The sequence below is a fragment of the Rissa tridactyla genome, chromosome Z (genome assembly GCF_028500815.1).
Source record: "Rissa tridactyla isolate bRisTri1 chromosome Z, bRisTri1.patW.cur.20221130, whole genome shotgun sequence".
Classification (NCBI taxonomy): Eukaryota; Metazoa; Chordata; class Aves; order Charadriiformes; family Laridae; genus Rissa; species Rissa tridactyla.
In genome coordinates, this window is record NC_071497.1 from 86017036 (window position 1) to 86029401 (window position 12366).

Genomic DNA, 12366 nt, shown 5'->3' on the forward strand with positions numbered 1-12366 from the left:
CGGCCGGAACCTTCCCCTCTCGTTTCATTTGGATTTCTCCCAGGGATTTAATTGGAGACAAGGTCAGCGTACGTTCATGTTTCAGGTTTTCTCCTGGTCGTAAACTTTGCTGCTACGTGATCATTAAAACACAGTTTTACAAAACCACATTTTATTAGCGTTCGGCCCCAAACTTAGTGATGGGAGGTATATTCATATAATCAAAAGGAAAAGCAACGCACTTCTGTGAATAAATGGATGTGACAAAGCTTAGAAGTACTTCAAAGTGCCAGTTTTCAGTAGGGCACAGAAAATGCATGCAATTCGGGGGTGTTGTCAAAGACATTGAAGAAATGAAGTTTTGCCAGCGGAACTCAAGGAGGTATTTCGCAGGGTGTGATTTTTCTTACAGAAAGAAAAGAAACAGCAGTAACTCGCTGTTACGCAGACATATAGTGATGTCCCAGCCCGCTCCCGGTACCTGCATTTCTTGAGCGGGGGCTTTTCCTTCCCCTTGGATGCTACTCTGCAATGCTCTGTGGTCCAGAGAAGTGGGATGGGACACGTCCTACCCTCACCTGAAAATTTACAGAGGCATCATCTCCCATTCAGATCTCGAGCTTTTTTTTTTTTTTAAAAAAAAAAAGGAGTTAATATTGGTTTTGGGTAGAATTAGCCCACTGTTGAGTTCTGTCTTCCCTGAGCTGTTTACCCCATGGGACACCAGTAATTCTCCCGAAGATCAATTGGAAGTAGTAACGGTTTCCAAGGAGGGTGTTGGTGCGTAGCAAGTTAGAAAGGAGGAGGAAGCGTTTGTAATCCTGCCGCGCGTCTGAAACAAGGAGCAGAGCTCTGCCCGTGCTTCGGTGCTGGCGAAAACAAGCTGATTGTTTCACACCTTTCCGTTCCGTCCTCCCTTAATGCGTCTTTCATTCTTCTGCCTTTCATATTGTTTGTTCTCAAGAAATGGAGTACGTGAAATTGTTTATTATTGTGATGCCGCGGTGGAGTTGCTCAGGGGTTATTGCACGTGGGGGCATGGCTGGGGCTTGGCAGACCGTGCTCAGGGAACCGGGACACTGGTGGTTTTCCGAGAATCGCAGAATACCAGGTTGGAAGGGACCTCGAGGATCGTGTGGTCCAACCTTTCTTGGCACAAGCATGGTCTAGACAAGGTGGCCCAGCACCGCGTCCAGCTGAATCTTGAAAGTGTCCAGTGGTGGGGAATCCACCGCTGCCCTGTTGGGATTATTCCAGTGGCTGATTGTTCTCTGAAGAATTTTCCTCTTGTGTCCAATTGGAATCTCCCCTGGAGTAACTTGTACCCAAAAGAAGAGCTTTTACGTTTTCTGGAGACACCGTTGTATGAGCAGGGAGATGAGTGCCATGAAGGTGAGCAGAGTTTGGTGGATTGGTTGGTTTGATGACTTTTCTTTCTATAAGGAGGAGTTCCCCAAATCTCACATCTCCTCCTTCTCCGTACAGATGTTGTAGGTTTGCTTGGACATCCAGGCATGGGGCAGTAGCTCCAAACTGACTCTCAGGGGTCTGTAGCTCTCAGACGTTCCCGTATGTGTTCCTGAGGCTGCAGCGTGGATGACCTTGTCATGTTCAGGCCACTCTGGAAGTCTTAATGCAACCATAGTTAGGAATAAATCAGTTTAGACTCTGGTTGTAAAACTTGCAATCCAGAATATTCCTCTTTGGACATAAAAATTGCCAACCCCAGCAATATCTGGCAGGTTTTCCCTTCTTTCTGTAGATGTTTCAATACCATCTTGTGTCCGTGGCTTTTTTAATAGGATTATTCATCATCGCCTTCCATCTTTGAGCAATTCGACAAAAGCTTTATACCCATTTGTAGAATTTACCCCTTTTTAGCCATTTGCTTATGATCCTGTCCAAATCCATTCCCGGCCCTCTCTCAATGCCCGCGGCTGGGCTCGGGGAGCCGTTCCAGCGCACGATGCGCGCTGAATAGCACCAGATGGTTCCTTTCTCTTCAGAAGCTCGCTAACTAACCTCTATACCCAAAATAGCGTCTTTTCTTATGCCGAGTTAGGCCTTTAAATCTGAGCATTTCTGCCGGTGAACCACCTTTACGCTTTTTACTTGAGGCCCAAAGAGATGCTCTCCAGGTTCATCGTGAGAAGCGGGTATGCGGTAATCTCGGTGCACGTTAAGGCTCGCAAACCTCTGTTGCAGTTAGTGTTTCGGTAGGATTGTCATGAAAATGTGCAATTTTCAGAAAGGAGAGCGTCAGTGGCTTTATAAAAACCCGTACAGAGAATTAGCGTCAAAGCGAAGACGGGTTCCGGCACTCGGGTCGTGGACGCCAAGAGCTCCGTCAGTCTCCACGTGCAGCGTTGCACCACTCCGTTGCGTATGTTATACCAGGAGAAACCTCCTTTACTGCTGCAGGAGCGTAAATATTTAATGAAGAGTTTGGGGGATGCGTTATTTCATGGGGTTTTTTTGATTTCCTCTTTTTGTTGGTTTGGGGGCGGTGATGGTGTTGAGTCGTTCGGGCTGATGGGCAGCTAAGCCCTTCCTCCAGAGAAAGAGGAGGCTCTGGCACCTCCTGGTACCAGCACGGCATAATAAAGGCGCATGCATTAACATTATTTAAACCAGAATATTTTCTCAAAAATATGCTTGAGATTTCGATTTGAATCTGAATCTTAACAGCCTAATTATTTTGAAATTATTGTGCCCTTTGCTTTATAAACTCTTAATCACGAGGCTCTCAGGCAGATATCGTTTAAGTAATCAGCATCAGCATAATCAGTAATTAAAGTGATAGCCAACTACAGGTGCTGCTAAGTGCTAATCAATTAAGTGCATTTGTAATTGAAAACTTGATTGAAGTATTGATAGTGGCTTTGATCCCTGGCCCTGTAAAGAACATCCTCAGAGGAGGGAGGAAAAGCTGAGAGTTCGTGGTGAGTAACTGTGTCACTGGCACCAGGAGGAGTTAAACCGAAAAGAAATATATCGCTACAGCCATGGCAATATGTTGTAGGTGGGTTTTCCTATTACGGGATTTATTTATTTTTTTTTTTAATGAAAGCTTTTTAGCCCAGCTCTGAATGAGAAGTCAAAGCTTTGAAATTGTTCCTGGATCTGATGTTCTTTAAAAATAATTTCAAGTTAATGGTGCCTCTTAGTTACTTCAAAAGGTTTTGTTTTCAAATGTACTGGCAATATTAGTACAAGCTGAACTTCAATTGTATAATTAAGTGCCTAAAAGCGCCCTAAAATAGCTAAAAATGCTTTAAAAAACCCCAATAAGCAATCACTCTTTTCTGCCGAGTCAATAAAATGAGAAACAGAAAGCAAGACTCACCTGTCCTAAAAAGTTACCACGTGCTTTTCTTTGCGTGGGTCCTTTTTCTCCCTGTCAGCTGTAAAAAGAGCCCGTCTAAACTTAGCACAGAGGGATCTCGTGACTTTTGAAACACTAAAATTATTCAGATGTTGGGCTGAGCCGTTCCCGTGACGCCAGAGCAGAATGCAGCTCTGCACGCTCTTTTGGAATGTCCGTACCTCACCCAGCTAAAAAGCACTCGGTTGCGCTGCAGGTGATTATTTTCCAAGTCTTTTTTTTAAGTATCCAGAACAAAATTTTGGGGAGCAGTCGTGCCTTAGAAGTTTCTACATCTGCGGAGAGAGAGAAAACGATGACTTTTTTTCAGTACGCGTTCTCGAACCTCGCTATTTTCTGTTTGTTTTGTTCCTTCGCCACCGTAACCGAGAATTTGCCCGAGGTTTCTGACTCCTCTAAGCCTTGTATTTGGTTATGTTTCATCCTCTTTTCTTTTTAAGTTAGTGAAGGCACCCAGAGGCTTTTTTATCCTTAAGTTTATTTCTCCCCACTATATCGTGACTGTCGCTTTCCTTCCCTTTTTTTTTTTTCTTTATAGACTGTGGTGATCAAATAATTCAAGTATTTCATCATGCAATTTTTAATATAAGAGCTGTTTGGAGACATAGGTGAGAAGAGAAACACCCCGAGGAGACAATACTGGCCGAAGCGGTCTTCGTACCTAAACTCCTCTCCCAATCTTTTTTTCTCCTTCTGATCTTCTCTCGGGGTGGGGAGAAAAAAAAAAAAGTGGTTTTATGGAACGCCATGGTTGGGGACTTTACGGTTGCTCGTATCCAAGGCAACTGCCAGCAGCCTCAACACGTATTTGTAAATTAATTTGCAGCGTACGGGTTGGTTGTGGAAGGAGAGCCCCTTGCCTTGTGGGGTGATGGAGTGGAGGGGCGCGGGGACGGGGATGGCTCCGAGGGTGGCAGGAGGGGCTGGGAGAAAAGGAGGCCGAGGGGAGACCTTCTCGCTCTCTGCAGCCCCCTGAAAGGAGGGGGTAGCCAGGGGGGGTCGGTCTCTGCTCCCAAGGAGGAGGTTTAGGGATTCCCCAAGAGGGAACGGCCTCAAGTTGCCCCAGGGGAGGTTTAGGATGGATATTAGGAGAAACGTCTTCACGGAAAGGGTTGTCAAGCTTTGGAAGAGGCTGCCCAGGGCAGTGGTGGAGTCCCCATCCCTGGAGGTATCTCAAAGCCGGGCAGACGTGGCGCTGAGGGACACGGGTTAGTGGCGGTTTGGCCATCATTAGGTTTACGGTTGGACTCAATGATCTTAAAAGCTTTTTCCAACCTAAACAATTCTATAATTCGATGAATTCTGTGAGCCCCATCTCCATCATCTCCATCCCATCCCTGTGCTCGTTGGCTGCTCACGGTGCGCACCGGGTGTTTTTATGCAGGTGTCGTTCCCAGTTTGGTTTAGTTTGGCTCCGCTTTTCAGGCAGAACAGCCCACACCCTTAAGGCCCGTGATTGCCCCTACTTCAAATCTTAATGAGTTTTTGCAGTGTTCCTCCAGCACATCACTTCAAGGCTCTATTGTATCAGATCCTTGATTTGTGTATGCCTAGCTGGTTTGATTGTAGAAAATGGGATTTCTATTGGAAAAAAATAAATCTACAGAATGGACTTAGGAAAGAAAAAAGCAGAAGAAAAGCGTATGCGCAGAGACAAAGTGCAACAGACAGACTTCATAAAGCAGGTCCTAGTCGTCTGCCACCACAACTGAATGAATGTTTGCAGATATCTGTTAATAAATATTTATGTCCAGAGGATTATTGACTAAAATAAACTGACAAAGGACCTTTGCGCATCCAGAAACTTTGATTTGGTAAGATTCATGAGATTTCTGCTGCTCCGCGTTTCCAATCAATGCAGAGATAATATCTCAGCTTTTTCTTATTCTGGTTTGGTTCCTAAGTAAAGGGGCACGTAGCGATAGGACGAGGGGTCATGGCTTCAAACTGGAAGAGGGGAGATTTAGATGAGATATCGGGAAGAAATTCTTTGCTGTGAGGGTGGTGAGCCCCTGGCCCAGGTTGCCCAGAGAAGCTGTGGCTGCCCCATCCCTGGAGGGGTTCAAGGCCAGGTTGGCCGGGGCTTGGAGCAGCCTGGGCTGGTGGGAGGTGTCCCTGCCCAGGGCAGGGGGTTGGAACTAGGATGGTCTTTAAGGTCCCTTCCAACCCAAACCACTCTATGATTCTATAATTCTGTGATTCTAAATAATCATGAAAATGGGAAAATGAAAATATCCTATGGTTTTGGAAACTACAGGAAAGATAGAGCTCAGGTTTGGTTAGATCCGTTGGGCCAAGGCCTATTCTCTCGGAAAGATTTTCTCAAATACAGTTGAACTGGAAGGGGTCTTTGAAGGGCCGTTTTGCAATGTCTGGGGAGTTCGACCCTCTGAGCGAGGGCAGTGCTGGGTGTCCCAGCTCACGCTGAGCTGCTTGGGGTGATTTCCGAATGGTGCAAGGAAGGGGCCACCATGCTCCCGTTGAAGAAGACTCATCAGCAAGCGGAGGTGGCCAGCAACCTTTTACAATACTTTTCCACGTTGCGTTCCAGCTGGGGCTAACAGGTTCCTAAAATCCTGTGGAAGTTGACTTCATTTTATGGTTTCCGTAGGAATCCTGGTATAACAGAAAGGAAATATTTTCTTTCTGTTGGTTACGTCTCGGATAAGGCGTGAAGGATTAGAGCACTAGTCATTACCGCTCTCTCTTAAGCAGAAGAAAGGACAAGAAGCCTGTCAGAACCTTAGTCGTTGATTTTCCTGGAGGAAAGAGTCACATATTAAGTACTATTGATAAAAAGCATCGTTGCGGTGTCCATGGAGACCAGGTTGAGGTGAAAGTGAACTGTTACCGTTACAGTGACAGCTTTAGGTGGATCTGTAAAGAACCTGATTTTTCCTCTAATCATAAGGAAGATCTTAGTTATTTGGCCTTGAGCGTTAGATCAAACCCATTGCTTCTGTGAGACCTGCTGTGCCGGGAGACACGGTCACTGTTGACTTCGAGGAAGGGATAGTTGGGGTTTCATAAAAATTGCTCAGCACTTGCAGGCATCATTGCTTGGATGCTTCTGTTGGAACTCTTGTTTTTCTTTTTTTAATCAAATTAATATCAAGTTCAGGCTAGAAACGGTATGGCTGCAATAACGAACACTGCTGCTGCCTCTCCTAGAGGACAACAAGTTGTCTTGGGGCCTTCTAGCTGTTTTAGCTCACACGCAGCTCAGTCTTTTCTGTTTGAAATAAATGGACGACATGGAGCCTGTGGTTTCGAAATGATGGTGAAGCACTCAAAGATCCACTCAAAAGTCAGTGTCATCAGAAGGTCTTCCAAATTATGGCATGTCTTTCAAAATCCACTTGTGGTTTCTATCAGCTGATTCAGTTTTAAATTTTTTATAAGCGGCACCTTTGGGTTAAAGTTGGTGTTACTGCACTTTCCAAGCTGAGACCAGTGTGGCTTGTCCCTTCTGGTGGGATTTTTCAACCCACCAGTCATTCCTGGTTATCTACCTAGGTGGTTACTTACCCACATGAGCTGCGCAACACGTCCCTGAAAGCGTTCTGTATTTTTTTCTTTTCCGTGTACTTTTTTTTTTTTGTCCTGGATGGGGGCAGCTGGGATTTCAGAAGAGCCTTTCTTGTTGCCCTTGGAAGGGGCAGGGGAGAGATGGAGCTGTTTTTTCCTCCCCTGCTCTGAGAAAATATCCAAATGCTCTGCTTTCTTCTTGACCTGGGAAATGGGGCAGTCAAAGTGTCTTCTCCTCGTAGCTGGGCTGGAATAATACGCAGAGGCTGAGGTCCCCATGATGAGAACGTGGTTCAGCGTTGTGCAGATACTGGAAGAGCTGGGAGCGCACCAATATCAAACAGCAAGTTACCTGTAGGTGTCCTAAGAGCTGTCAAGAGAAATAAGTTTTAAAGCTACTCTCTGGGGGTTTGCTTTCTCCCATAAGCTTTTTATACGTAGGCAATTTCAATATGCAGAGTGATCTGTTTTTAAAACAACCGCTCTCTGGTTTGAAAAATGGAGTTTGTTCTGCCCTAACGCAAAAGACTCAGCATTATTTCACTCAGCAATGAAAACCCGAGGTATTGATTTTGAAATGTATAATTGATTGTAACAATAAATCACTGGGCAGTATATGTGCAAAATTGATTTTTCTATTGCAATAATTAATTTGATATATGCGGTAACATATTTATGCAGGGACTGAGCAACTCAATAATGGTCATAAATCGTATTTGGTCAAAAACTATCCACTGTGATGTGGCCGACTTTCCTCTTTGTCTAAAAATTTGTAATGCAGTGCTGTACGGGACAGCAGAGATACAATTGTGAGGCCTTGCTCCATGAGAAACCCTTAATACCCTGAATACCTTATATCACGCTGAGTGAAAACGCTCGAAGGATTGGAGGCTTGCGAGGAACAGCTGGTGCCCAGATTGTTTTAGCAGAGAAATGTTGATGTACAATATCAGCTCTCTTATCAGTCCAGCCCGGTAAAGCTGGTGGCTTTTCTTGGACAAATTGATAGAAACTGTAATAAAGAAGAGAGTGAATAGACATATGGACGAACATGATATGACGAGGAGGGATCAATACAGCTTTTGTGGAGGAAAGTCTTGCTTCACATGCTTATTAAAGTCCTTTGAAGGAATCACTAGGCACATGGGCGACGAGATCCAGTTGATATTGTTGGCTTGGGTTTCCTAAAGCCTTTTGATAAGATCCCTCGCAAAAGGCTCCTGAAGGAATGAAGTTGCTGCGGCGTAAGGAAAAAGATCCCTTTGTGATAAACAACTGACGCGGTGGAGAACAAAGGGTGGAGAGAGGTGTTGGCTCGTCCCGGCTGAGGAGCGCCGGCAGTGGGGTCCACAAAGGCCAGTGCATGGGATGGAGAGTGGGGACGCAAGGGTTAGCGATTTGGTGTAACGACAGTGAAAGCTGGTTGCTAAAAAGCCTTACAACGCTGAGTAACTGGGAGATAAAAGAGTAAATGAAATGCCGTGTGGTTAAATGTAAAGAGACGCAGAGAAAACACGCGTAGCCGCTGCTGTGCCCTGAATAGCTGCTGCTGCTCGGGAAGGAGGTCTTGCTGTGTAACGTCTGGCAGCACAGCAGTCTGCGGCGGTAAAAAAGCCGCTGAGTGTCGGGGTTTATTGGAAAATGAGCAGGGTTGAAAGAAAACGATGGCTGCAGCGCTGCGCGAACCTGCCATGCGCCCTCCACCAAACGCGAGAAGGAAGAGAAGGTAGAAGGGAAGGTGGTAGCGTTGGCCAAGAGCATAGACCGGCTTCTGCATCGCGGTGACAAAATGCCTTCAGACCTTTCTGCCCCTCTGCTCCGCTCGGGGGAGACCCCCCTGCAGTGCTGCCTCCAGCTCTGGGGCACCAACAGCAGAAGGACACGGAGCTGTTGGAGCGGAGCCAGAGGAGGCCCCGGAGATGCTGGGAGGGCTGGAGCCCCTCTGCTGGGAGGACAGGCTGAGAGAGCTGGGGGGGTTCAGCCTGGAGAAGAGAAGGCTCCGCGGAGACCTTCCAGCCCCTTCCAGTCCCTCAAGGGGCTCCAGGAAAGCTGGGGAGGGACTCTGGATCAGGGAGGGGAGCCATGGGACGAGGGGGAACGGTTTTAAACTGGAAGAGGGGAGATTTAAATGAGATATTGGGAAGAAATTCTTTGCTGTGAGGGTGGTGAGCCCCTGGCCCAGGTTGCCCAGAGAAGCTGTGGCTGCCCCATCCCTGGAGGGGTTCAAGGCCAGGTTGGATGGGGCTTGGAGCAACCTGGGCTGGTGGGAGGTGTCCCTGCCCAGGGCAGGGGGTGGCACTGGGTGGGCTTTAAGGTCCCTTCCAACCCAAACCATTTTCTTGAGCCATCAGGAAGGGACAGTTTCAGTTTGGGCTGTGGGGCTGAGATAAGATCCCTCACACAATCTAACAAGCAACATATAGGAAAAATTAAGTGATTGGCCATGGTTAATTGCATTGCTGCTGACTGTGGCGAACAGCTCAGCGAAAACTCTCTTACGTGTTGGGATCGGCAATAAGTTTGTTCCCAAGAGGTTTGACTTTCTTTACGCTACTGTAAGGAGGGTGCAGTAAGGTCTCCGTGAACATCTGTGGAATTAAAATGGCACCAAATGGTTGGAGCTGCCCAGGTTGATATTTGTATCCTGCAGTCAAAAAGAGGCAACTTTGGCACTTCGGGCTGAAAAGCGAAATGAGTTGCAGTGTCGAGTCAACCCCAGAGCTGACATTTATAGTACCCCGGGTATTCTAGTGGCCTGTTGAAATGAAAAATTCCTGAAAAGGGCCAAAATTTACGATATAAATCCATTGTCTATATAGCCGTCCACTGCTACGGAATGTATAGTTTTCTTTATGCCAGTTTGAGTCTTTTTAGATTTGATTTGGTTTTCTCCTCAAAATAATAACTTAGTTGAATACACCTTGTTGTTAGAAAAATCTTGCCTTGTTCGTTTTCCTTTTTTTGTGGTGGAGTCCCCATCCCTGGAGGTATCTAAAAGCCGGGCAGACGTGGTGCTGAGGGACATGGGTTAGCGGTGGTTTTGGCAGTGTTGGGTTGATGGTTGGACTCAATGATCTTAAAAGCCCCTTCCAACCTAGATGATTCCATATACGCATTTCTATGTATATCCTTACGTACGGCAAATCCAATGGATCAAATCCATTCCTAGAGCTTCCATTTTACTCAAGGTCTGTTGCAAACTGTGGTAACGTCATTAATTTTTTATTTTTTTCTTTACATCTTGTTGCTGTGTCATTCATTTTATGTGCTTTATTTCTGTGATTTCTTTGCCAAAAAAAAAAAAAACAATCAACAATAATAATATCTCTTCTTTTACAGAGCATCAAAGTTAGCTGGTTGCCTCCACCACCAGGTACTCAAAATGGATTTATTACGGGCTATAAAATCCGACATAGAAAGACTACCCGCAGGGGTGAGATTGAAACGCTGGAGCCAAACAACCTCTGGTACTTGTTCACAGGTCAGTGTTCACATGGTACAGCCTTGCAAGGTTTTGATGAATTAAATGCTTTGGGAATAAAATATACTTTCACTTCAAGGGAACATTGATTTCTTTGCTGGCAGGTAGCATTTATTGTGTGGTACGAAGACAGTCTTTATGGGGCTATTTTTAAACGAGTTTTTTCCTTAATGCTTTTGTCATATGTTTGTCTCCTGGATTTTATCCCTACTGAATTTGAACGCAAATTTCTCGTGTCCAATCTCTTAAGTCTCAGGTGGTTTAGTAGAGCGCTCGGCCAACCTCTCCTGTGTTCGCACGGGTGCAAAAAGGTCGATTTCCCTAGTTTCTTTTCCGAGGTTTTCCATGGAAAATACCTCCTTCCAGAATAAGAGCTTCAACACTAGATTGTAGCAGGACTGTAATTGCAATGAATGAAAGTAGCCAGGTGGGTATCGTAAGGGTGACAGTGATTTCTGGTAGGTGAAAATGAATGTCGGCTGGGTTCTTGCATTATGCCCAAGACATAACTGAGAAAGCCGCAAAGCATCAAGGGAGGAAATTAAACTTTATCAAAGTCAACGGCAACTTTGCCTCTGAATTCGGTATAACCGTGATTTCACCTCAGATGACCTGCGTTATGCTTACTTTCACGTGTGAGGTGTAATCTGTGAGAACTGGAAGAAATTCCGAATTGTAAATGTCAGCATAAACAACATCGTTGACTGTTTTGGAAGGAAAAGCAGCATGTTATTGCAAAATTAAATAAAAGCATAAGCAGCACGTTTTTTATGAGGAAGACCTTAAATATTGAAATCTCAACTTGGGGGCATCTAACCTGGGCTCTTGACCAAAGCCCCCGTGGGATCTCTTGTGGGGGCTACGTAACTAAGAGCTGCGAAGTGGTACCTTCTGGCGGGAGATAGCGTGTTAAGTGTGTCCGACAAGTAGGGAAGTGTTTATTTTCTGGCAGATAACGTAGAAACAACGATGGAAGCTGCTCCGATGTTTGAGTTGCTGCAGCTTTGCTGGCTTAGAGAAGAAAGCATAGAAGGCACATACCTACGTAGCTCCATCCCTGCGGGTCCCATCCCTGGGAGGGCAGAGCAGATTAATCTCTATCGCAGTAGATCCCCACGTCCTGGGTTTCTTTCACAGGAATTATTCCGGGCTTGGGGAGCTGCGGGAGTCCTGGTGGGACTGTGGGCTGCCGGCAGCCCCAAGCCTCCTGCTACCGATACCTCCCCGCAGCCCGAAGCGAAGGGCTTTGTTTGACGGAGCTTGGGAATACGTGGTTTAGAAAGCAATTCAGAAAAACATCCAGATCCCGTTATTACTTTCTGCACTCATATATTGCGATTGCTGGAGACGGAGCTATGTGGCTCGTCTAAGTGGACGTTTTAAATATTAACCCGTAGGCACTTCATGGCTTTGGTGCCATCCTGTTTGGTGGGCAGGTGCTTTACGGGACAATAAGAACATCTGCAATGGCAGAGGAGTTTAGAGTTACAGTGCAGGTTTCTAAATAGCCGCTGTCAGTTTGAGAGTAGGCTTCCATGTCAGCTAAATGTTAAACTGCTCTTTGTAATTATGAGCGTTCTTCTCTGGAGGACGTTTGCAATTAAATGAAAAGAGTGGGGTTTTTTTGCTTTGTGGTCAGTGTAGACTGAGCAGAAAGATAAACCTCCATCCCCACCTCAGGGACCCGGGAGCCTTGTGGCACACGCAGGAACGCTGCAGTAATTGTTTGCTGATGGTTTTAGCCACAGAGGAGAATGTCTGTTTCGGAATTCGTGCTTATTTCGTAATATTGGCAAGTCTTTATTTTTTTATTATTTTTTTTTTCCTGCAAGCGTGTGCTCTGAAGTTAATCAGGAGCGCCGCAAAGCAAAGTACTCTTCAGTCGCTAACCTCGTCCCTGCCTGCAAACCCCCTGCGTACGGGGCGCGTACCCGCGGTTCCCTGCGTGTTGGGCAGCAGTGGGCTGCGTTTGTTACCTGTGTAATTAATGGCT

General features: G+C 46.0%; 1 protein-coding gene across 1 annotated transcript in view; it reads left to right on the forward strand.

The window, feature by feature from the left end:
• LOC128902487 (netrin receptor DCC-like) overlaps nucleotides 1–12366 on the forward strand; it is a 592493-nt gene that overhangs the window by 489494 nt on the left and 90633 nt on the right. Inside the window, exon 13 of the mRNA XM_054185611.1 lies at nucleotides 10232–10373. Coding sequence (XP_054041586.1) covers nucleotides 10232–10373 — 142 coding nt within the window. The remainder of the gene's footprint in view (nucleotides 1–10231; nucleotides 10374–12366) is intronic.